This window comes from Pteropus alecto, unplaced genomic scaffold (assembly GCF_000325575.1).
Source record: "Pteropus alecto unplaced genomic scaffold, ASM32557v1 scaffold25, whole genome shotgun sequence".
NCBI classification, from domain to species: Eukaryota; Metazoa; Chordata; class Mammalia; order Chiroptera; family Pteropodidae; genus Pteropus; species Pteropus alecto.
In genome coordinates, this window is record NW_006441955.1 from 29,574,712 (window position 1) to 29,601,993 (window position 27,282).

The 27,282-nt window shown below is 33.7% G+C and overlaps 2 protein-coding genes across 2 annotated transcripts in view; one reads left to right on the forward strand and one right to left on the reverse strand.

Moving 5' to 3' along the window:
* The window catches only part of SPATA1 (spermatogenesis associated 1), a 30,680-nt gene extending 20,544 nt beyond the window's left edge, over positions 1 to 10,136 (forward strand). The window contains 6 exon segments of the mRNA XM_015595074.2: positions 2,173 to 2,284; positions 2,964 to 3,089; positions 5,797 to 5,975; positions 7,873 to 7,971; positions 10,049 to 10,104; positions 10,106 to 10,136. Coding sequence (XP_015450560.1) covers positions 2,173 to 2,284; positions 2,964 to 3,089; positions 5,797 to 5,975; positions 7,873 to 7,971; positions 10,049 to 10,104; positions 10,106 to 10,136 — 603 coding nt within the window.
* An 814-nt stretch (positions 10,137 to 10,950) lies between these two features.
* CTBS (chitobiase) overlaps positions 10,951 to 27,282 on the reverse strand; it is a 17,768-nt gene continuing 1,436 nt past the window's right edge. The window contains exons 2-7 of the mRNA XM_006919362.3: positions 25,393 to 25,531; positions 24,676 to 24,884; positions 18,012 to 18,183; positions 16,202 to 16,299; positions 15,652 to 15,813; positions 10,951 to 12,281 (exon numbers count right to left, since the gene is read on the reverse strand). Of these exons, the coding sequence (XP_006919424.1) occupies positions 12,090 to 12,281; positions 15,652 to 15,813; positions 16,202 to 16,299; positions 18,012 to 18,183; positions 24,676 to 24,884; positions 25,393 to 25,531 (972 nt within the window). The 3' untranslated portion in view covers positions 10,951 to 12,089. The remainder of the gene's footprint in view (positions 12,282 to 15,651; positions 15,814 to 16,201; positions 16,300 to 18,011; positions 18,184 to 24,675; positions 24,885 to 25,392; positions 25,532 to 27,282) is intronic.

The following is a 27,282-nucleotide window of genomic DNA, read 5'->3' on the forward strand; positions in this document are numbered from 1 at the left end:
AGTAATGGAAGTGTATTGTGCCTTTTTTCCAGAAAGATTTATTTTATAATGGTCTCTGTAGCCTGCTGCAAAGAAGGCACTTTTCCTTTGGTTTCCAGTAGGTGGGGTCAAAGCCTTTTGGATCCCTGCTTTATGTAAAAAAAAATGTTTTTTGTTTTTTTTTTTTAATTTTCTTGTAGAAATTTAATCACACTCTCTATTCTCAGTTTCAGTCCCTGTCAGTGTTAGCAAACAGTTTTGGTTACGTTTGCTCAGATTCCCCTGGGGCTCCGTGGTGATCGATTTGGGGAATATGGGGGAGGGGCCTTCTGGGTTGGGGGTTGGGGATTGCGGCTCAGCCTCAGTTTTGCAACTGCGGCCGGTAAAAATCAACTGTTGTATCTTTGCAGCCCCATCCCGCTTCTCTGCTTTCTGCTCTGATGACTGGCCCTGCTGCCAGCTGCGTAGAAGTCCCAGCACTTCCAGGCAGGGCTGTTCAAGGAAGTCACTGCATCTTCTTCCTTCTCCCTCCTTCATCAGGGAACTCCATCAGCTGCGAGAGGCAGCTGCTTTATTTCTCCCAGTCAACCATCTGACACCCAGGGTTCTGACCTGTGGTAGTTCTTATGCGCCGATCCCACGCTCAGACGTGCTGGTGTGCAGTTTGGGTGTTTTTTGTTCAGTTTTAGATGTTCAGCTTAGTGTTGTTTCAAGAGGAGAGATCTGAGGATGTCTCTCACTCCGCCATATTTCCCAGAATCCACATAACAGGTGTTCTTATAGAGGAACAAGTAGTGTTTAGTGGCTTTTCTGCTTCTTGGGTTAAGCACCCCCTCTTCTGTTGATATAGTGAAATGCAGTTATTTATTTATTTGTAAATAAATGGGGCCTTGGAGAAGGGGTCTATTTTCTTTGATATTTTTTCCTACTGATTTAATTCGCTGAGCTTTTATCTTGACCACTTTCTTATTGTTTCTCACCATCTAGCCCCAAAAGAATACCTCTCGCTTCCAGAGCATTTTCTTCTCTCTCAGAAGCTATATCTTCCCATCATTATCATTTCTGACCGTCAACGTTATACCAGCCCCTTTCTTTTGGATTTCTCATAGAAAGTGCTCTGATTTATCAGATCTTATTTTTACCCTCAATATTTCTGCACAGCATGGGTGGAGCCTATTCTTCCATACTAACTGAGGTTAATGTTTATTGTGTTATCTGTTCATAGTTCTCTCTAATGCATAGTCAGTCACATCTGACTGCTCAGTAATTGGCTCCTGAACACACTCTGCTGGTCTAGGGTGTTTATTTCCCCACTTAAACATAAATTAAGGCATGTGTAAATCAAAAGATTCTGTGTCCTACTTATGCTGTAGACATAAATTATGAATGATTTTATTTGCTTTCCTTTTATAGCAGTTGGGAGGATGTGTAGAGAGATTCTAATTTAGGTGGTTGCCATTATCCTGTGAGAACCTGACTTTGTAAGTTAAGAAAATAAGATAACAAACTCAAAAAGGAAGAATAAAACAAAGTAGTAGTAAGGGCTTAATAAAGATAAAAGTAGCAACTGGTAAGTTAGACAGAAGTAAAAAATTCTAGCAGAATTGAAACAATTTAAGATCTATAAAGTGGTAGTGGGAGAAACATCATCATTGGAAGGCTTGAGGTAGTTTATCAAAAAAAGGGCAGAAACACAAAACTTAGGAAAGATGAAGGTGATATAAACACAAATACAGAGTAGATAAAATATATGAAATAAAATGTATATTAAACTTTGAAAATGTAATAGAAAGTCCCAATTTTCTAAGCAAATACCAGTGATTAAAGTTGGCTCAAGATGAAAAAAATTCAATAGTCATCTTAGAAAAATTTAAATGTTACCATAAGAAGTAACTAAGATTGAAAGTGTTGGAAGGAAATCATGTTTACAAAGCAATAATGTATTCTTTTAAAAAAAGAATAGAGGAATGGAGAAACCCTGTAAACATGTGTATAATGTCCAAGTAATAGAGGAATGGAGAAACCCGAGCACAAGAGTCTATAAGTATAAATATCAATTTGGGAGTTCATCACCATATAAGTAAGAAAAAAATGCATTACTGTTGTATATTACCAGATGCTTACATATAGGTGAAAAATAGTATCACCCTGCCAAATTTTACTGATTTTCATGGTTTTTTTTTTTTTTTGCAGATAGGTAAAAAAAAGTGTATCACCCTACCAGATCATATTGATTTTCTTCCACTTCCTTGTCAGCCTGTTTTTTCTCCAGGAATAACTGAAATTTCTTTATTACAGATGGAGAGTAAGTATGATGATATTGTATGTACAGATAATTCTTTGAGATAAAGTTAAATGATGTTAATGAGGAATTATTGTTTGATGAGTACAGAGTTTAAGTTTGGGAAGTTAAAAAAAATTGTGGAGATGGGTGGTGGTGATGATTTTATGACATTTTAAATGTATGTAATACCATTGAACGGTACATTTGAAAATGGGTAAACCGGTAATTTTATTATGTATATTTTACCACAAAAAAGTTAAATTATTTTAAAGTATAGAATTTTATGTTGATTGCTGCATATGTTTAGTCAGTAATATTTCTGCTTTAAAAATATACTCTAAAATTTAATTCTCTATGTAAAATTTAAATACAATAACTTTGGGTCCAAGATAAATTTACCAAAAGAATTAAACCAAAAAATACAACTACTTGGGCTATACCCAGTTTTACAAATATATGTAAACATAGATGAGACATATTGTATTCTTTACATATATGTAAATCCCTTATGTATCACTCCTAGAAACTGAAATGACTCCTCAATGTTTTCCAAAGGGATAAATGCTATATTGCAGGAAGAAAAACAGAATTTGAGTAAAATTTATTCTTCCATTTTAAACACTTTTTAAGTTTTACATACTATATTTCAGGAAATGAACCATCTCTTAGACATTGATGATTATTGGTTATAATATTTTAGGAGAGAAGATTATAGAACAAATGAAACAAGTAAAGGAAGAAAGAAGACATTTGGAAAGAATTAGAGAAGAGCTAATAAGAAAAGTGGAAAAGCTGTATGAAGAAAGCAAATTGAAGCGATGTCATGGTAAAGTTTATTACCTCTTTTGTCACTGTAAAGAAAACAAGTTTTATGGAACTTATACTTTTTAATATTTACTATTTTACTGTTTAAGTGGTAAGGTATACTATTGATATAAGATCAATACAGAAAACATGTATTTATTGTTCAACTATTTTATACAATAAACACAACATGGTTCACATAGGTTGTTTTTTATTAAAATTCAAATATTTATCATAAATGACATTTACTTTTTTCTTCATTCTTCTATTCACTTACTAAATAAGTATTTATTAATTGCCTGCTGAATTTAGTCACTGTTCTAGGGGCTGAGGAGATACTAATATGCAGACACAATCTTGTCACTGCCCTCAAAGAGTTTGTAGCCCAGTGGGAAACGATAATCAAGTTAGGCAGTAATGATACCTCCTGGTGAATGCTGTGATAAAGGAATTGCAGAACTCTATGCATAAGAAACAGAGGAGGAACACCTAAATGAGGCTGAAGAGATCAAGAAAGGCTTCCAGGAAAAGTGTTAGGTATACGAGAATCTGAGGTGCGCCTCCTCTTGCTGCAGGTCTTCAGGCATGGTTTTCCCTCTGCCATCTCACCTGCTTGTCTTATCTTCTCCTTCTGTCCCCTTCTTCTCAGTTCACCTGGCTATTTCCTACTAATCATTCAATTTCAGGTTAGACATCACTTACTCTAGAAGGCTTCTTTGAGTCCTTAGTCTCCCCTGGATGCTTAATTTTTCATATGTATGTCAGTCTGCTTGGCTAAAATGAATAAATGAAAGACATTAGGTAGGAAAAGTAGATTGTTTTCTTACAATAAAAAATGTTGTTAGGACTGGTGGAAATAGAAAAATGAGTCAGAGAAGAGAAAGTGTAGGATAATGGTTTGAGAGACGTGAAGTGATTTGGGAGGCCTGCATGTTGGATTGTACTTGGAGATTATAAGGGTAAAAAGTATATATGGAAATTAACTGATTTTAGGATTCTCAATTTACAGCAAAATTATTGCTTCAATACTAGCACTGACAATGTCAGGAGATATTTCTGAAAGTTCTACCTCCTAATATTAAATGAATCCTTGGAATGGTAGCGATAACTTAGCCTTGTAATATTAAACAAGAAATTTCATCAAACAAATTGGAGCAATGAACTAGAAATCACAGGACCAGGACTCTAATACCAGATCAGTCTTTTACTAAGGCAAGGTATTTTGCATGTCACTCTTTCTCTTTATAAAATGAAAATGATCAGTCACTTTCTACTTAAACAAGGAATGTTTTAAGTTCAAGGCATGTATCAGCCATCAAATATTTATTGAGCCTACTATGTGCCTCAATTCCCAGCATTGTTTTATATGATGAGGACACAGCAGTAAATAAGACAAATTGCCTTGCTCTTAAGGAGCTTGCTTCTAAAGGGGGTGGTGGCTGTGGGGAACGGAAACAAATAAGTAAGATAATATCAGTTATTGATTAGAGTTGAGAAGAGTGTTATTTAAAAGAACGTAATACAGAATGATGGGGCAGGACAGATGCTCTAAGTAGGATTTCCAAGGATGACATTTCTGTGGAGATATCATTAAGATTTTATTAATAAGGAGGCAGACATGCGAAGAGATAGGGAAAAACAGTTTAAACAGAAGGAACACTAAATGTCAAGGTCCGGAGAAAGAAATGAGCTTGCGGTCTTAGGACCCAAAACAAGGCCAGTATGGCTGGAGCGTGATATATAAGTAGGAAATTTAGAAGGAGATTAAATCAAAAGTTGAGCAAGAAATAGGCCGATTCAAGGAATTTGGACTTTTTTCTAAATAATATAGGAAGCCATTGGAGGATTTTTAAGCTAGGGATTTACATGATTTAAAAAATATTTTAGAAAAATCAGAATGACTACTATGTGGAATATACTGTACAGAGGCAAGAATGGAAGCAGAGACCAGTTAGAAAGATAATGCATAATATATAGGGCATGAGGATTAGATATAGGGCAATAGTTAAATTTTTTAGTTAAGTTCCATATAGTTATATAATTTTAATCAAATCATCATATAGAATTTGATATGGGGTTTGCATTTCTTTGATAATCTTAAAAAAAAAAACATATTCTAGTATGCTAGCATGTAGTTTGTGTTGCTGTTAAGTTTGTACTTAGAATCTCATTGGCGCCACACTGATTTCCTAGTTGGCAGTGCTGAATTTGTAATTAAGAATCTCAGATTTGAGAAATTCTACCCCACACAATTTTGGGGATGTAGTTGGAATAATTTTGATAAATGATGAATCAGAATCAGCTTATATCACAAAACATACGTCATTTTGGGAGCTGAAAAAATAAAGAAAAACAAGAAAAATTATGCCTCTTTTTTCATAGTTATAATTATATAAATAACTTTACCATAATCAAATCAGATTATGGAAAAGTAATCAAAATTATACACATTTAGCAATTGGAAATCTTTTTAATAAAGGTTTTCTCAAAATAATTACAAACTTGAAGAACTCGTTTATGGTTCCTGGATTTACCACTATTTTACTATATTTGTAGAAAAGTACTTTTATTACCCAATAAACATTTCTGTTCTTAGCTCTAATTTCCTCATCATGTAAGGGAGGAAGACAAGAGGAGTAAAAGGGTTTAAATTAAATCTAAGGTCCTTTCCAGGTTGAAAAGTTGAATTCTTTAGTCAGATTGAAACTATGACCTTCGCTCTCTTATAGCCTGTGATGATTGGAAGAAAAAGCATTTTGAAACAAAGAAAGTCACAGCATCACTGGAGGAGGTTTTAACAAAACTTCGAGAAGATTTGGAACTTTATTATAAAAAATTGCTCATGCAGCTTGAAGCCAGGGAGATCAAAATGAGACCAAAGAATCTGGCAAATATAACAGACTCTAAGGTGCTTCTAAATGTGTTCACATTATATTGAAGTTCTGTTCAAAATAGATGATTTATAATTGTCAGTATTATCATATTTAGGATGCTTTGGGTTACAGGTAAAAAACTGTGACTTAACCTGGCTTAAACAATAAGAAAATTTATGGGTCTCATAGAATGGGTACTGAGGAGATACAATCAACAGCTTAATGGTCTTTTAAGAGCATTGGTGCTTCTGATATCTCCCTATTATTTTCAAGTGTTGGTTTCATTATAAGACTGCTTTCCTTCATTGTAGCAATAGAGGTGCCAATGGCAAGTTGAGCTGTATGCCTCCAATCTAAGAGAGACCCTCTCTCAGATGCATAGAATATACAGAACTTTCCCTTTTGCCTGGTGGGGTCATCAACCAAGCCTACAGTGGACTGATAATTATCAGGGAATGCTATGCGCTGACTTACACCAATTAGGATGTACCTCTGTACCTGAGGACAGGGTCGCTTTCTCTGATTCTATGGGAAAGAGATCAACACATGCTGAAATACAGTGGGAGGATGAACAGTGTTTACTGCATTCCTCTTTTTTAGTGCAGGAGAAGGGGGAGTGTTAATCGCATCCATGGAATCTAAAGGTATCGATGTCTAAAGAAATTATTAAATTACATTTTGTCAATTCATTTTTTTCTTAAGATAGTCTTGAATTGTGAAAGATCAGAGACATGAAGTTTATTTTTTAATTGAGTAATTTCACCATATAATTAAATAACAAATTCCAGAGGCCATTTTATTTATCAGTTTAATTTTTGTTGCTTTATCCCACTTATCCAAAAAAGATTTTATAATATGTTAATCATGATTAAGAGTACAGATTTAACTTTAGACATGATGAAATATTGTTTCCTTGTTTATGTTTTCCCAGTTTTATTGAGATATAATTGACATAATATTGTATTAAGGTGTATAACACAATGATTTGATATATGTATATACTGTGAATTGATTACCACAATAAGTCTAGTTAACATCTATCACCTCAAAATTTTTTTTCTGATAATGTGAACTTTTAAGATATACTCTCTTAACAACTTTCAAATACACTGTTGTTAACTGTAGTTACCATACTGTACATTGCATCACCAAAACTTATTTATAACTAGAAATTTGTACCCTTTCACATATTTCCCCCACTCCTAAACCCTAGCAACCACCAATCTGTTCTCTGTTTCTATGAGTAAAAGTTTACTATTTTAGATAAATTTAATATAAAGTCCAAATAAGTTCAAGTAATGCTCTGTTCATATTAGCTGATACTTTTAGCATAGATGATACTTTTTGTCTTATGTTTTATCAAATTCAATATACGGTCATGTTTTTTTCACTAAGTCAGCTTAATATTTTAAATAATTTCTTTGCTGATATGATACCTCATAAACTTTTTGAACAAAAGTGACTGAAAGGCTTCTTATATTCAATAGGTTTTCTTGTGGCAAATAAGTTTTCTTATATAAAATATACTATCTCATTATTAAATATGTTAAAGTAATTCTAATTTTATTCAGCTAATAAAGCTCATTAATTTCAAAAAAACATTGCTAATATCTTAAAATTACATATTTCTTTCATAGTAATAGTTGTTGTTATTTATGAGTACTAATTTAATGGCAACTTTTACAAATATCTATTTTTATAATACATGAATAATGGTAGTAGAACAAAAGAGAAAGTAGTCCCTCAAATGTAGGAAATTAGGTCATAGTAATTTACTCCGAAGCAATAAGTTTATTTTATGGAATAGGTTATTTTCGTTATTTGCTCTTTTGATATTTGTTAACACATTGTAGTTTCTGTCAGCAAGTCAGTTAAAAATAAATATGTATAGACGTTATCCTTAATAAAGATGTCTTTGTATATCTCACACAGAATTACCTTATAATTCAGATCACTGAAGTACAGCATGCAATTGACCAACTTAAGAGAAAATTGGATACTGACAAAATGAATCTCATCATAGAAGTTAAGGTAATTTGCATCTCTCCTAATGAGATTATAAAATTTATCTTGAAATAAAGTATTTTGATGTTTTAACTTTGGGTGTCAATAGTGTAAGAGTAGGAAGGATCGACAGTCTTAAAATTGTTGCCTTAATAACAAATAGCACAAGTGAAAAAAATGCAGTAACGACAACTAACTCCTGAAAAGATGCATGTTACAACAAGGCCAGAGTAAAAATTTAGGAAATTCCAGTGAGAATTTTTTTAAAAAGTACCCTGTCAATCAGTATAAAGTCTCAATGAAACATTTAAAAGGGGTAGTTTTCATGTACTAGGGTCATTCATAAATAAGTCTCACAAACCACTGAGCTCTCTGAACTCTCATTTGTTTTTCCTCCTCTTGGGTAATTATCTCTCTCCAGTCATTTTCATATGTATACTTACACGAATGCTCTCAATTCACCTCTTTATCAGAAATGGCTTTATGACACAGAATAACGACCTCTTTCTAGAATAGGCACTTCCAAGAGAACTTTCTGTGACAATGGGAGTGATTCATACCTGTAGTGTATGCTAAGGTAGCCACTAGAGACAGAAGTTATTGGGCACTTGAAATGTAGCCTTCCGAGTGACTAAGGACTGAATTTTAAATTGTATTTAATTGCAGTTCATTTAAATTTAAATAGCTGCATGTGGCAAATGACTACTGTATTGCACAGCACAGCTTAGACCCTTTTAACTAGCAACATTCTCAAGGCTAAGTCTTGGCTGGGCATTGAGAAGCTTAAAACTTAAGGTGCAAAAAAGAAGAAGGGCAAGGGACAATTTTTAACAAATATGAATATTTAGTAGTCTTATATGGTATGCAATAAAAAAATAATTTGTTCAATGAATAAAAACTATGTATTCAAAAAATGGAGAGAAAGTCAAAGTGGAAACTACACTTAAGGATGTTGGGTGGGTAAAAGGGAGTAATAGAAACACTTCTTTTGGAAAGTGTACACATTAAGTCTCACCATCTTTGTTTATTTTATCATTATAAATATCACTTATGAATGGTTGAAATCCATATTAGAATCTAGTACAAAAACAGGAAAGACTAATAGGAAATTGAGAACCAAATTTTCAGCTTACACTAGGGGAAAAAATTCTACATTTAACCATAGTGCCTAACTGATATATAGTACACATTATTAGTATGTATTATTGATTTCTGAATTGTTTACCCAAACTTACCTGTAAGATTCAGAACTAAGGGACAGAAAACCTAGCCTGAATCTGTTGCAACCATATTCAAATTAGTCTAGCATAAGCAGTGCTTTAAGTTTAATATGACATCACTGGAGGGTGGATCCTTTGGAAGTATGATCTGACTCAGTGGTCTGGGGTAAAGCCTGAGATTCTTCATTCCTAAGAAGCTTGCAAGTGATGCGAATGCTGCTGGTGTAAAGATGGTATATGAAATAATAAGGATGCTGGCACCAGGTTGTTTGAGTTTGAATCCTGGCTGTGCCACGTACCAGTTTTATACTTGGAGTAGGTTACTTAACTACTAAGCATTTCGGTTTCCTCAGCTATAAAATGAGGTTAAGTAATAGTATCTGCCTCAATAAAATTTTTGAAAGAATCAAAGAGGTTAATCCACTTAGAAGAGGGCTTGCCACAGAGTAACACTTTTATTACATGCCTATTGGGTTTCTGAGGATTGGGAATTAAGGTTTTCAGTAATTTTGTTTTTTCGATTTTGGGTTTTTGTTTTTTGTTTTTTGTTTTTTACTATTTCTTTACACTTTAGAACATATTTTGAAACTTCCACAAAAGATAAAATTTATTTTCAATCTATTTTTTATGATATTTTAATTTTAATTTTATTATGACTGTATACTAATAAACAAAATTATGATAGCTTATCTAGCAGTAAATAGCATGCTTGCTTATTTAACAGGACTTATGACTTATACATTCATTTACCATACTAATCCAGTGGGAGTGAAGGCATTGAAGGAAAATGAGAAGAGTTAAGCTACAAAAACCCTTCTTTACATGACAATGTTATTTTAGCGAGCAAAATGAAGTTCATTTTTTAAAGGTAATTCTTTTTATAGATGAGAAAACAAGCAATATCCAATGTACGCACATTGAAAGCTGAACTGGCACAGAATAAAATTAATACATCTTTACAGCCTCAAGTAGGTACGTTAATTTAAAACTTTTATTAGTCTAAACAATTAAATATTTGAAAATTTGTTTAACCTTTGTTGTTCTCTTTTTTTCTTTCTTTCTTTTCTTCCTTCCTTCCTTTCTTTTTAGGCAAGGCAACCCTTGGTTGACCTCACAGGTTGCAAGGACCTTGTCAGTTTACAGTGCCTTATTTTTTATGCCTACAGCACCTGGTCTTCCTAGGTCATCTCCCATCCACGTACTAACCAGGCCCAACCCTGTTTAGCTTCTGAGATCAGACAGGATTGTTCAGGGTAGCATAGCCATAGACTACCTTTGTTGTTCTTGGCAATGTTTTATGTAAATCATAAGGTTTATTTTTCATATGGATATTACAGAGAGTTTCATGAAATATTAGATGTATAAAAGCAATATGGTTGTACTGGGTTATTTTCATTGTTTCTAATCTATTACATATTTAACTGTACTATATTTTATACTTTTCATTTTTAAAGTCTTAAAATTTAATTGCTAATATGACTGTAAAGCAACTATTAAAAAATCATGTAGTTTAGTAAATATGAACATATTCACATATAAATAGACTGTTTAATTTATTCATTAATTTTAATTAAAAGCAGTCTGGAAATATAAAAGAATAGAGATATTGAACATGCATACAGAGCTATGATAGAGATTAGTGTCTAAGAATTTATTAGTAATTTATTTTTAGTAATTTATTTTAGAAATACAAGATATTAGAAATGAAGCAAATAATATGGAAAATGGTTGACTTTACGCTGCCATAAATAATTATGCAAGTAGGAAATGAAATATTCTCATAACACATAATCAAATCATCATTTATTTCCATTTGGAGAGAATAAATGTATAGAGAAAGCAATATTTATGTAAATTCAGAGTTCCAGGGTGCAAACTTTTAATTTAAGTATTTATAGGAACTAAGAAGTGCAACACAGTGTTCTTAATTGACTTGAGAAAGAGAACAAAGACCTCTGTGCATTTAGAAAAGTTCTTTGTACAAAATTTCTCTTTAGAAAGAGAAACAACTTGAGAAACCAATGTCTTTTAATAATTAAAAGTAAAATGCAGATATAGAAAAAGAAAAAATTGACCACTGAAAAGAAAACTAGCCAAGAAATAAAGTATAGATATCCATAGTGAAGGGATATTAATAATTGGAGGGGTAAATGACAAAGGATAGATTCAGTTTCAACAGCAAGTTTTTCCTATTGTAAAATATCAGATATAACCACATAAAAAATTTATTTGGAAAATATTACATGGGTCTAACATACTAATTCAAAATATTACTAAAGTATCTTCTTGATTTTGTGAGTATTTTAATACTTTATATTTTTTTCCTCTGGAGGTTTGAGTTTAATTCAAATGCCTCAGAGAACATAAGACTACATGGAGTCCTGGAGCAGGAAAATTATTTCCAGTAGTTTGATGGACCTAAAGAGGAGAATAAATCGCAGATTTTAAATTTAGATTTATTAAAAAACAAAAAAGTACAGAGCAAACTGCTTCTCAAAGACGAGGTTTATAAAAATCTATTCTAAGCAATAAACAATTTCTACTTCGAATTATATATATTTTAAAAATTAGAATCGATTTGTAAGCATATATTTTAATATCATGGGGAAAAATTAGCCTAATTAAATTTTGAAAGCAGTTGTTTCTAATTATAGTATTAAAACATCTTATAAAGGAATATTTAAGAAAGTAAGTGACTTGTTTCTTATCTTTATATTTCTGGACACTGAAGATATCAATATATATGTATCTTTCAAATTCAACAATCAAAGCATCTCTTTATTTTTTATGTTTTTGATTATAGTAATAAGTAAAACGTATAGCAACATGACAATGTATACATTTTTTACCTCTTCAAGAAACTACATCTATTTATACACATCATTTTCTAAATCTTAATAGTTTGACAGTGGATGTTCATGTCTGTCACAGCTTCGGTTTTAATGCTTTCCACATTTCTTCAGTTTGCTGTTTGGCTACAGCGTCTCCAGAGTAGTCAAGACAGTTTGCATTCCACATGCCAATGCCTCGTAAGCCACGGGTTTGTATAAATGCTGCCTTTAAAGAAATGCTCTGTGGGTTATCATACCACACTTGATGAAAACGGCCAGTAGAATCCTATAAAATAAGTAAAAATGGAAAATTTTTAAGTATTCAATACAAGAAGAGGGAAAACAAAGATTCAAAAAGGATACAGTGAAATAATACAAATTGGAGGGAACAATACTTTGCAGCTCTACGATTCCATGGTTCTATATTGATACTTTCCAGACATCACTGCTTGTGGCACTTTTACAACAGCAAAAATTACACAAATGAGTCTCCTAATATATTCCATTTAAGGTCCTTCTCATGCCCTAAGATTCCTTCCTTGCTCTGACCTGATGATTATCATCCAAGAAGTACATCTGAGTCACTTGTGGAGCTTTTAAAAAGATAGGTGTCTGGGATCCAGACCACATGAAACCTATTGAATCAGAACCTTCTAGGGCTGGTGCTTGGACATATACTTGTTTGTTTTGCATTTTATGTTCCATTAGGTAATTCTGATATTCAGCCAGGGTTAAGGAGGATCACTGCTCTGGTCCTCTGACACCAGCTTAGACGCTTTTTTGTGTTCTCTACGGTGCCTGGAAAAGTGCTTGGTTGGGAGCTCAGCACGTGCTTTGTTTATAAGAGTCAGTCAGTCAAAAGGTAACAGCAATAGATGAGGAAAACTTTTCTGGGTCTTACAGAATTGATTCTAAGAGCCTGTCTGATCTGGACTCCATGGGTGCCTTATGCACACAGCTGATAAGAACTGTGAACTAGAAAATGGTCCTTCCACCCTGTAAGGTCCTTCTCCCCAGCAACACCTTGCCACTCTCTAGTAATAACAGTTTCTCTTACAAGGTAAATAAGCTATTGGATAAGGGATAAAGGAAAGAAGAAAGGAGCAGACCTAGGCAAATGGGTAAAGGAAAGGGGGAAAAAGTAGGAGATAAAAAATAGAATGACCTATAACTAAAAATAATTTATTCATGTTTATAGAAATCTGGGAAACTTTTTAAAGGCAGTTCTCAACAAATGCCAGTAACATTTATGTTTAGAGAAATCTGGGAAACTTTTTAAAGGCAGTTCTCAACAAATGCCAGTAACATTTTTTTTTTTTTTGGATGGTAGCACTGCTGGAATTAGAATAGTCTCCTCAAATGGCTAATTTGAAGGACAGTAGTCACTTGGTAAATGGATAAGCTGTGGCATATTTAACTATAATAGACTTATTATGTACAAGCATATCTTATGCTATATCTTACATTCCATTCTTTAAAATATTTAGAACTCAAAAAAGCCATGCATGCTCTAGTAACAATTGTGATTCACTATTAGAAGGCAACTTGAAGAACCTGTATATAAATAAAAAATAAAAATATTTATTTTTGAAGATTTAGGAGCAAACCCAAATGCATATGCTTTTCAGTTTTGCCATCTTATTAGCTAGTACTTTGAGCTTTTTGATACTGGTAAGAAATTCCAGATGCCTCAAAATAGTGAAGGATCAAAGGATGAAAAACTGTGTATATGTTAGGTTGGCATATACATGATGAAGGCATAAATCCTTTCAAGAATATCAGGTACAAGATGAAGCTGCTATTGCTGAGACAGCATAAGAAATTCTCTTCAATCACACCCAAAACTTCATCTTGGTTTCTAAGAATTTTACAGTGAATAAAAAGAGGAACAAAGGGTTATAACTAGATTGCCGTCTAAAGTACCACGGAATCAATAGGCTTCAAGGCTCATTGAAAATTTTTGTGAATTCCAAGACCTTAAAGCAGCAGTCCCCGACCTTTTGGTCACCAGAGACCAGTGCTCCTATGAGAATCTAATGCCTGATGATCTGGAGCCGAGGTGGTGATGCTAGCACTGGGGAGCAGCCGCAAATAAAATAAAGGTTCCCTTGCTTGCCTGCTTGCTGCTCACCTCCTGCTGTGTGGCCCAGTTCCTAACAGGCCACTGACCTGTATTGGTCTGTGGCCCTAGGATTTGGTGACTTGTGCCTTCAAGAATGGGTCATCTTATTAATTAAAGAAAATTTAAGTCAGGGATTCAAAAAGCACTACATCACAGTGTAAACTGTTATTCTGTATTACACATTTCTAAATTATGTGTAATTGGTTACATACACTCATTACCAAACTGATATCCATGAAAACACTCTTCCTCCTACATGTTTCTAAGACCTCTGAGAAACAGGCTCTTGTGTTAAACAGTTAAACAGCTTATGTACTGCAGTAGTTCCCAATTCCTTTAATATAATGTTGTACATTATAAATCTCCAAGAGGGACATACTGTATGCATTGTTTTTCAAATATTTTTGGCCATGGTAGTGGTATATGTGTATTTGTGTGTATGTGTGTGTGTGTGTGTGTGTGTGTGTGTGTGTGTGTGTAATATTAACAGTTCCCAGATCAGAGTTCTATATATACTGCTTGCCAAAGACATGGTTACAGTATGCCCTAGTTTAATGGGAATGTACATTAGATTCTAAAGTTTAGAAAGCTCTGCAGTAAAGCTTTCTATATAATTGACATACAGGCATGTATAGATGTTTATCAATTATAATTTGTTAAATATGTGTGTTTGCACTCACATTTTATAAAAGAGAACCAGACCATTAGTAAAAAATATAAATGCTTACTGGTAATAACTTGCATTATATCATGTTCGGGCTCCATTTATAGTACCACCATTCTGTGGTTACTATAAAATTCAAAGATGGTTTATACTTAGATTTTTGAGGTGTGTAAAAGTTTATTATGCTAAAGGTAAACTATGAATCTTATCCCTTTTCTTTGACTCTTTGATATGGCAACTCCTATTTATCAAATACTGCCTGACAGAATTTCTAATTATTCACTCCATTTCTTCAAGTCTCTGTAATAATTTTCAGTCTCTAACTTTAATATTGCTTATAATTTGTCTAATAGTTTGACTGAATTGTGAAATAAATCTGAAATGATGCCATTTTCCATTAGAAAGCCCATGATGGCACATCTCTTTTTCTAAGCCTCATTCCTCTCTATTTAAGAGCCTCATTCCACTCTATATAAGAGCCTCTATATAAGTCTTTATCTAGAGATAGAGGCTTTCAAAGCTAGCAACCTATTTTAGCCCAGAGCTCTTCTAGAAGCCACAGTCATCATACACAACTGTTAACTACTCAGGAAATGCTGTTTGTGAGATGCACGTTTTCATTACATCATTTACAGTAACAGTTACCCATGCAGAGCAGTTCCACTGTGAGCATCACTTGAGTTGCCCACCAGGGAAGTAACGTTCCTGATAACACAGATCCAAAGAGAAGTTTAGTCATGTAAACAGAAGCTTGTATGTTGTACCCTAAAAGAAAACTAATAGAAATTCTCTATATCAAATATGCAATTACGAAAATATGCAGTTACAAAATCTGAGAGAATAAGTATTTATAACTTGTGAAAATCTTACTTTATAATTAAAATAGGGAGCCTGCTGATCTTTATTCCACTGGATTCCAGAAATAGAACTGTTTACTTGCTTCATAATCATTTTATAGGGCACCTGATGTCCTGCAGCATCACTACAAGGAGCCCCCCGGAAAGGGACTTTTGCAATGGTACAAACATGATCCTAAAAATCCAAAAATGCTCTTATTACAGATTGTCAACTAAGCATATGTTAAGAGTTAAATCAGAAAATATAATTAAAACTATAAAATAAAATATATACTATAAATAGATGTCTTGACCACATAGTATGAAAATTAAATTTCATTATTAAATGAAAATATATAACATTCAGAAACGTTCATAGGATTAAATAATTAAAAATAAGATCTACTTTTTAGTTTCAAACTGTATTTCAGAAATTCTAAAGTTTACATATTCTATATGTAGAGGTTTATAAATTCTAAATAGAACTTATGTATGTTAAATAGAGTTTATGTGTGTGAAACAAAACAAGCTCTAAATTACAGAAGAAAGAGAAAAAAATTTCGTAAGAAATGAGCTGTTCTTACCTCTGTTAGAGTCAGGCAGGTATAGTCATAACCATACCAGGGAACACCCATTACAAGTTTCTTAGGGTTAATGCCCATCTCAATGTATTCATCATATGCTAATGAAATAGGGATAGAAAAAGCATATTTTTTTCTCTTTGTATGTCTACTAATGTGTTTACACAAGGTATGCAGCCATTCAGAATCTAAATTTGTAAATATAGGTTCATTTATGCAAAATATACTGTTATTCTAGTATGATATTATGAAAATCATTCCTTAAGAACTGTAAATTCCTGGTGACAGAAGAAACTTAACTATGGGAGGTGAACACACAATGCAATATATATATGACTTTTTTGTTAAATTGTATACCTGAAACTTACTGGATTTCATTAACCAATGTCACCATAAAAAAAATAAATAAAAATAACTGTAAATTTCAACTCACTTTCTAAATCATTTCTTTTAAATAATAATAACATTCAAATCAATTAAGATCAAATTGATGCAAAAAATTACAAAATTTAAGAAGAATGACACATTTCAGAAAAGCATGCTAATTGTGTCTATTAATTACTAAGAAATATTTGCTATTCTAGATTCTAAAGTTTCAAAAAAGTTCTATAAGTCTTAAACGTTCTGTCTGGAATGACCTTACAACTTCTTATAGAAAGCACAAGTGTTTTCATGTTTAACAAATACCCTATAAGTATGAATTACAGCCAGGGATAAGATACTCCTTACTATAATCTGTAGTTATAGGAAACAGAGAAAATTTAACAAATTCTTGATACTATTTATCTCTTTCTTGCCCAATGCTGCAAAATGTGTGTTCCCACCAAGGGAAGTTCTAAGACTATATTGAATATAACTTAAGTAAATTTGCTACTTTTCAGAGCCTTTAAAGTTATTGTGTACCATTATATTCCAAGTGAAGGGTGGAGTATGCATCATTTTCTAAACATATTTAATAATGAACCTTTTATTGATAGAACACAATTATCTCTTCCTTGAAACACAGTCCGAGAACACTGGATTAAATAATTTTTAATTGTAACAAAATTATTTTTTCAAATTTACAATTACATACTAGTGTTTGCAATCAGACTATTCTGTCCAAACAATTATTAACCAGTTAACACTTAATACCAACTATCCCAGAGATTTCACTTGAGTCCTAAAGATAGCAAGCAACTTTTTATTCACTTGGCTAATGAGATACAAACCAGTCCAAACTTTGGAAAGGATAATGCAAAGTCCACTTCATCTGAATGACAGATCAGAAGTACTCTTAATTCTAATTATATAATTTTTACCATGGCCTGGGTACTAACATAAATGCCAAATTAGATAAAATCTAATCCCAATAATCATGTACAGAAAGTACACATCATAACTGTCTTTGCTTTTAAATTATTTAACATTGGTTATTTCAACAAAAATATTTTGTCAAATTCTAGATAAGCAAATATCTTCTTCATGTAATTTTGAGAGAAAAGTGTTGACTTGAGGTTGGAACACCTTCCTGAGTCCAAATTATATAAAACTTAATAGCTGTGCAATCAGGAGAGCTTAACACCCTTCATCTCATCTGTAATTAAGGGCTAACAACAATATACCTATCCCACAAGATTTTTAGAATTAAGTGAAAATTCCAAAATTTTAAAACTTTTTGTAAATTTGAAAGCTCTCCAAATTAAATGCTTTTCATTTTTCAAGAAAGCTTTACAAATGGAAAAGGTATATGAATGACTTAGAAATACTAAAATATATCTTAATGTTTAAGATTATGGGATTAATGACTAATGATCATTTGATGTATTCTTACCAGCTAATGTCTGATTATAGGGAGCATTGGCTGCTGCAATACATTCTGACCAGACCTGACTTTGTTCATCATAAGACATCACAAAGAGAAAGTCACAAGCATCTGCAATTCCAGTATAATTATAGCACCTTCTGTCTATGCACTTTGAAGACCAAGCAACATCAAAGGTTACCTGAGGAAAAACACATATGATTTTATGTAACATCAAATATGTATATTATATCAGATGTTTTTATGAATATATATTCTCTTGCTTCATACTACCCAAGAAAAAAGAATTGCTTTCACATGTGAATGTAGGGTTTGACACATATAGAACTGGAACAAATCTAGGAAATGTACTTTTTTCCTACATGGACTGAGCCAGACATATATTTGGACAATGTTTTAGACATATGTTTGGATAAGGGATATATATTTGGACCCAGTCATATTTGGACATATACAATGACCAGGAGCAGAGCGCAGTGCAGAAGAAGAATTTTAAACTCAAATGTTTTCAGAGGCAAGACTGCTAACTGAATTGATAACTCAAACTGAAAGAAACAGGTGTAATGACAGTAGGGTGTGAAGGGGCCTCTAAGCAACTGGAGAGCAGAAGCTAAGAATTTAGATACGACAGTTTTTAAAATATGTGCTGGCTAAGTTGGTCATTTTTTGGCACAAGCCAACTGGCCTGTGCTGGAAGATTAAGCCCTTGATTTCCAATTACCTTATATGTTAGGGTCAGTACAACATTACAGTTAATAGTGGTGGTTTATAGCTATACTTATAGATAATCAACTCGAAGTGTTAAACAAGTCATTTAAATGGTCTTATTTTATGGAAATATTCCAATAAAATTTAACTGATAAGTTATCTTTCATTTTGAATGGTGAGCCAATCTTCCAAAGGCATAAGTCCCTTTAAAATAGTTATTGCCTTAACCAAACATTAATTAGCCTTATTTTATATGTGTGCAAATGTTCTAAGACTTCATTAAAAGTTTTTTTCTTTTTTCATAATTAGGCTCTCAATAAAACCACTGATTAATTATTACAAACAACTGAGATACTTTAAAACTTTTACACTTTGGCCAGTTTATTCTACTGTAACTCTTGTAAGGACTTTCCCAGAGTTCTCTGTAATTTTCTGAGTATTAGCACTAAAGGAAGCTCTGCTTTACAAGTATAAGCTTTCCTCAATAGCTCTCTAGCAAAATAGGTTATAATGTGAAATTTTTACATTAGGACCCCATTTTATCACTGCTTTCTATTACAAAATGGGAGCTCTATATACTATCATAAAGGAGAAACTAAATGATTACCTCTAAGCCAGTAAGTTTCAAATCCATTTTGTAAGTTCTTACCGCTGTCCTGAGCACTGAGAGTCTTTTCACCTGGATTTCATGTCATACTTAATCTCATATTTTTGAGAAGGCAGTATTAGTATTTTAGACAAGAAATCAACACTTTGGTTCTAGTCTTGGCTTTGTTATAATTAGGTCTATGTAACTTAAAACATCTGAATCTGTATTCCCACCTGTAAAAATGAGGGTGTAGAAAGAACTCTCCAAGGGCATTTCTAGCTCTTTAATTCTCTGACCACAAATCCATAATCATAAATTATCATCTTTTTTAATCATTTCTTTTCTGGTCACCAGTTTAAGAAACTTTGGGCCATTTTCTGACTCCCCTTCACCCCATCACTAATCTTACATTTTCCTTTGGGTGGCTTCTCACAATTGTTTAGCCCCTTTCTTTTCATTCATTCATTAATTAATTCCGTAAATATTTATTTAATATTTGCTGAGTGTTAGGGCATCATCCCAATCCAAACTATAAATCCCATTATTGTATTATTGGGTTAGTCCTTACTGGTCTCCCTTTCTCCTCTATTATTTTATGTACTACTATAAAATATTCTTCCCCAAACACTTTCTACACATGTAACCCATTACTTACAGAATAAAATGCATACTCTTCATTCTGATATTCTGGATCTTCCACTCTCTAGCCTATCTTGGCAACTGTGCCTCCCACTTATTTACCTAACGACATAGTAGCCCCAATTTTTCTACTTGCCCCTCAAACATGGAAGTAGATATTCTTACTACAAAATCTGTGCTCAGTCTCTTCCTCCTTACCCTTTCACTGTAGCTTAATAGCAAATAGGTTATTTCCCACACACCAGTTCTAATCTATTAATAACAGCAATCTAGGGAATGAAGGAAAAGGTTTAGAAATCAAACTATGTGAAGAGAGGAGTCTGATGGCCTGCATAACAAATATTTGCTATTCTTGATAGAAATTGTACTTATCTGAAAAGCTGAATTCCATACTGACAAACCTCTACTTGCATAAAGCCACACAGATGTCAGTCCTTATATCACTTATTATTTTTCCAATGATCCTCAAATTCATGTTAACCAACTTACCAGAATCATCTGGCACAACTTGATCAAAACAGTTCCTAGGCTCTATCCCAGACCTGCTGAATCAAGCACTGGGGATACTTTTAACAAGCACTCCTAGGAGATTCCGAGATCAGTTAAGAGTCACTAGTTAATACTACTTATATTTTACATAGATATTTATTTACTAAACAGTGGGTTTTTAAAGATTTTAAATCTTTGAAAGGCATGTAGCATTCATTAACTTCAACAATTTTTAAACATCTTATTAGACATCAAGGAGCTGGTCTCTGTCTTCAAAAACCCACTGTTTAGCCTAGTAGTTTTTCCTTTAGTCTTAGTGAAGTATAATTGACAATTAAAATTATAATATATATAATGTACAACGTGATGATTTGATATGTGTGTATATTGTGAAAGAATTCTCATCATTGAGTTAACACATCCATTACCTCACATATTTACTTTTTTTATTGATAACATTTAAGTTCTACTTTATTAGCATATTTCGATGATACAACACAGTATTGTAAACCATAGTTGCCATGTTATGTATTAAATCCTCAGACCTTCATCATCTTTTAACAGAAAGTTTATACCCTTTACCAGCCTCTTCCTATTTTCCCCAACCCCTGATAACCACCTACTCTCTTTTCTATGAGCTTGAATTTTTTTAGAGTCTATACATAAGTAATATCATACAGTATCTGCCTTTGTCTAGATTATTTCACTGAGCCTAATGCCCTCCAAGTCAGCCACATAGTCACAAATAACAGGATTTCCTTCTTGTAATTAATTTCTAATTTTATACCAATGTGGTCAGAAAAGATGCTCGATAACATGATTTCAATATTCTTAAATTTACTGAGACTTATTTTGTGGGCTAACATACACTCTATCTTGGAAAATGTTGCGTGTGTGCTTGAAAAGAATGTGTATTCTGCTGTTGAATGAAATGTTCTATGAACGTCTGGATCTAACATGTAGTTTCTTTACTGATGTTTTCCTGTTGCTTATCTGTCAGCATGATCGATATCCATTGCTGTAAGTGGAGTATTGAAGTCCCCTACTATTATTGTATTACTGTCTATTTCATCCTTCAGATATGTTAGCACTTGCTTAATATATTTGGCGCTCTGATGTTGCAAGCATAAATATTTAAAATTATCATATCTTCTTGATGAATAGACCCCTTAATCATTGTATAATGACCATTTTCTGTGTAAAGTCTAGACAAAAATGTCTATCATTTATGACTTAAATGATTTGCCTGATACAAACATGGCTATAGCTGCTTTCTTTGGTTTCCATTTGCATGCAATCTGTTTTTCATTCCCTTTAATTTAGTCTATATGTGTCCTTAAAGTTGAAGTGATTCCCTTATAGGCAGGATATAGTTGGATCTTGTTTTTTAAATCCATTCAGCCACTCTGTGTCTCTTGATTAGAGAATTAACCTATTCATATTAAAATAATTATTGATAAAGCAATTGGTGATAGTAGTAATTGACAGCAATTTACTAAGGCCATTTTACTAATTGCTTTTTGGCTATTTTGTAATTCCTTTTTTCCTCTCCTCTCTTGCTCACTTCCTGTGTGATCTGATGATTTAGATTTAATATTGTAGTGACATATTTGATTCCTTTCCCTTTATCCTTTGTGTTTCTGTTATAGGTTTTTGCCTTGTAGTTATAGGGCTTATATGAAAAAATTTTGTAAATAGATATATAGTGATGGATGTTAACTAGACTTACTATGGTGATCATTTCACAACATATACAAATATTAAATTGTCGTAACTAATGTTATATGTCAATTATGCATCAATAAAAATAATTCTAAAATTTGAAAAAATCTTATAGTCTATTTTAAGTTGATAACAACAACTTAAAATGCATACAAAAGCTCTAGCTCTCATTATATATCTTTTTAAAATTGTGTATCTGGTAGCAAATTATTGTAGTTATACTTATTCCTAATACTTTTGTCTTTTAACCTTATAGTAGAATTATAAGTGATTTATCCACAACTATCATAATATTATAGTATAAATAAATTTAGCTATAATTTACTCTTAGTCATGAGTTTCATACTTTCATATGTTTTCATGTTACTAATTAGCATCTTTCACTTCAGCTCAAAGAAGTCCCTTTAACATTTCTTGTAAGGCTGGTCTGGTGGTGATGAATACCTTCTACTTTTGTTTGTCTGGAAAACTCTCTCTCTCCTTCAATTCTGAAGGACAGCTTTGCCAGGTAGGAATATTCTTACTTGGCCATTTCTTTCTTTTAGCACTTTGAGTATCTCATCCCACTCCCTTCTGGCTTGCAAAGTTTATACTAAAAAACCCACTGATTGTCTAATGGTGGTAGTGGGGATGGGGTTCTCTTATATATAATATAAGTTGCTTTTCACTTGCTGTTTTTAAGAATCTTTGTCTTTATTTTTTGACAATTTAATTATGTGTCTTGATGTGGGTCTCTCCAGTCTTACTGAATCTGGATGTCGATTTCTTTTCTCAGGTTTGGGAACTTCTAGCCTTATTTCCTTGAATAAGCTTTCTGCCCCTTCCTCCCTTCTCCTTCTGGGAAAAGATATATACTGGTCCTCTTCATATATCTCTTAAGTCCCTTAAGCTATCCTCACTCTTTTTCATTATTTTTTCTTTTAACTGCTCTGATTAGATGAATTTCACTGCCTTTGACTTTGTGGATCCTTTCTTCTGCTTGATACATGCTGAACCCCTTCTGCTATTGAACCCCTCTGTTGAAACTTTCGGTTGTATTATTGTTTTTCTTCATTTCTATGATTTCTGCTGAGTACTTTTTAATATTTTCTATATCTTTGTTGAAATTCTCATTTTTTCAGGTATTGCTCTCCTGACCAAAGTGAGCCACTTTATGACCATTATTTTGAATTCGCTATCAAATCATTTATTTCTCTTCATTAAGGTCTTTTTGTAGTGTTTCATCTTGTTGTTTTATTTGAGACATATTCCTTTGTTTCTTCATTCTCTTTGACTCTCTGTGTTGATTTCTGGACATTAGACAAAACAGCCACCTCTTTTAGTCTTGATAGACTAGTCTTGTACAAGAGATGAAACTTGTCAATCACCCTGGCCTGAGCTCCTGGATCCCACTCAAACCTTTATGATTGTCCAAAATGTTGTCTTTGTGCTTAGCACACCAAATAGTTGGTGTACCAAGACTCTCCAGATTCCAAAAGAGGAGAATCACAGTGAGTACCTAGATGCAAGCTAATTAGAAGCTGGACACTCAGGCCACTGAGAAGGTATACAGTTAAACACCTTCTTGAGAGATAAATGTTTTTGCCTGTTCCATCTGTGCTGAGCCCAGGTGTATAACAATGGGAGATCCTGCCCCCATTTAAAAACTGCTTCTTTTTTTGCTATAATCCTTAGGGAGCCATAAATGCAAAACCTGCTGGCTAACAGAACTAAGTGATTTAGAAACCCGTCACTTGAATGGCAGCCAAAAAGTTGGAGTGCTAGGTGTGTGGATATGCTCCTTCCAGGGACATACTGGTGACTTGAATTTACTGTTGGAGTGAGCCATAGGGAGAAGGCAGGGGAAGTGCCCACTAGCTCTTTTGGGGTCTGGGGAAGATTGTAGTCACTACTTAGATGTGTGCTAATTAGAAGCCAGACCCTCAGGCAGCAGCTTGTGAAATACACAGTCAGACTTTTCCAAGAAAAGAGTAGGAGATGGGCGTTTCTGCCTGTATCTGCGGAGCTGAGCCCTGGGGGGGAGTATCCATTTTGAGTGCTCAGGTACCTTGGGAACCTCTTCCTTGTTTGCTACAGTCCTGTAAGACTCATGAATGGAAACCCTGTTGGCTTTCAGAGGTAGATGTTTTGGGGGCCCATTGGTCATGCAGGAGCCTTAAAAGTTGGGGCATTAAATGTGCATTCTAAAGCCTTTCCTCCTCAGGGAGAAACTGGGAGTTGGGGAGTCCTTTCCTGACTCTTGCTGATCCCTTTTGCCCATCTAATATCGCTAACCCTCCTGTGAGGCAAGAAGATGGGAAATCCATGTTGTATCTTGATGTCCATAAAGAACAAATCTAACACCTTAAAACTCTGTAAAACTTCTTTAATACAACCTTCAAATTTCCAGATAATTTTTAAAGATATATGTGTTGAAATTCTTTCTACTCGATTTCTATAAACCGAAATTCTATTACTCATACCTTCATGAATACATTTTGATAGAGATATTAAGGGGTTTCCAAAAAATATCAAATGAATTTTTACCTGTGATCCCTCAATTTCACGATGGAAAGACTCTGTAGTTTCTTTGACTAAAGCAGTTAATGCATCATATTCAGGTGATGAACAATTAACTTCTTGCTCTATGTCTAGATTAATTCCATCCATATATTGTGTTTTAGCCACCATAAGTTTTTGAGCTATCCAGGATGCTCTGAAAGTAGGATCAATGATATCCTTTAAGAATACATCTCCTGTGAAAGAAATATACACTTTTTGTGTAAAAATGCTTTTAAGAGTTCATTGATATTTACTTCACAAACCCATTCCAAAGAGATCAAAATGTACTTAAAATATCTCATTATTTTGGTATACTAAGCTCCCAACTTAAGTTTTCCAAATGCAGAAATAATGTAACAAAATAATAAAAGTCATTACTCATTCATTTCCAAAATAACCATTATGAATAATTAGTAAAATCATTCTCAAATTAGAAGCAGAAATGGTGGACTAGGACTAGCTAAAAGGTCCTCATGCTAATTAGGAGTCATGTTTTGCTCAAAACCATGCAGTGGTTTATTTAAGTTTTTAACAGTATCTGTTTCTGTGAAATGAATTAAATGGTATCCAAGATTAATTTTAGGATGCTAAAAAATATACCACATGAACATGCAAAGGGAAGTTTCTAGCTAGTCTGGATAGCAAATGATGCAAGTAAACGTATCAATTGTCTGAACACATCAGATAAAAACTGTCACTCACCTTTTAGCACTACTCTGGCTCCTTTTGAATGAGCATAGCACATAAGTTCTGAGTCATATTTTCCAAAAACTGCCACAGTTGTAATCTGTGACCAATCATAAGATTTCCAAGTTTTTCCACCAACATCAAATGCAAATACCTGCCAGACAATAGGGGTAAGCACCATCACTTAAACCAAGAATATCATGCAAACCACTCAATATAATATTAATTAAACACTGACCATGTATCTGGCACTGGTGGACTTTGAGAGAGTATAAGAGTGAATAAGACACAGGGGTGGGCGTCCCAATATAATTGGTGGCAGGAGAAATTAGCCAGCCTGGAAAGTTCGGAAGGGTAGGCCAGAAACAAATAGTGCTAAGTGCTGAGGCCTGGAGGCAGAGAGAGCATGGTGGTTGTATAACTAATGCTGAGCATGGCTGAGGCCTAAAATGTGGATTGCAACAGCAGAGAAGAAGCAGGAAGTGGTAGGCAGGGCTGAATCATAAAGGCACTGAAAGCCCTCTTGAGAAAATGTATTTCATCCTGAAGGAAAGGATTTTAAAGGAGAATTTACACGTTTGCATTTTAGGTATGCATTCATGTATGCATTTTAGAAAAATCCCTTTAGCGAAGTGGAAATGGATCCCAGAGAGGCTGTAACTGGAGGCAGAATATCTAATACGGAAGCTGTTGCAAGAATCTGGGCAAGAGATGATGGTGACCTCAGCTGAAGCTGTGGAGCATCAGAGAGAGGGGAGATAAATGAACAGATCTGGAAGATCCAAAGGAGGCAAAATTGCCAGGATTTTGTGACTATTTGAATGAGTAAGGCAAGAGAAAGAGAGGAGGTTGATAACATTCAAGTTTCTGGCTGCTGCAGGTGGACCATAGGTTTTGCATTTCTGTGGGTGATTTTTGGTGAGCCTGACTTCTTAGAATGGTGCTCAAGTCAAGTTCTAAAGCAACTGATGTTATGTTTCTCCAGTATTTTTCCCCACAGATAATTCTAGAGGCACAGAAATCTCACCGATCATTTTTATTTTATCCCAAATAAAGTGTTAAGTCATTGATTCAGCAAATACTTACTGAATTCCAGTAAGGCACAGGCAGAGTATATTACTAGGCATTAGTGACAAAGATGTTAAAAAGAGAAACCAAGTCCATTAGTTATTTAATGACAATAGTGTTAAGAACTGCAATGTAATGCAGGGGCCGTGACAGTACATAAAGGGTACCTGCTACCCTAGTTGAGCAGGAAAACTTCCACGGACTACACACTTTTAGGAGAGGACTGAAATCTGGGGAATGACCTGGACAGAGTGGAGGAAGGGTACCTATGGACAAAAAGAGACCCTCAGCGGAGAGAACAAAAAAGGACAAAAAGTTTCAATACTTCAGGAGAATTCTGAATTTGTGGAACCCAATTTGGTTGGAGCACAAGATCCTGTGAGTATGAGAATCAGATAAAACTAGTAAGGTAGGTGGTGGCAAGATCAAGTAAAGCTTTGTAGACAAGAATTTTGTATTTTATCCTGAGATAGATGGGAGGCCATTAGAGTATTTCAGGCAGGGGTGGAGCCTAAACTAAGATTTGCATTAAGGGAAAAGAAAGCAAGAGGGAGGGAAGGAGGGAAGGAGAGACAGTGAGGGAGAGATAGATCATTGGGCCACTGTGAGTAGAATAGATGGGGAAGGTTGGTGGGGAGAGTTGGCTATAAAAGTTAAAGTTGACAGTTCTTAGTTTTCTCAATCTCTTTTTTTTATTTTTCAGAATTAACTTTGCATAACTCATTTTTTTCTGCTAAGCACTGCCCACTGAAATAATAAAACTTACAAAATGTGACATTGAACAGCTCATCATTTTTAGACTCATATTTCCATCACAAACCTTATCCCCTATTTTAA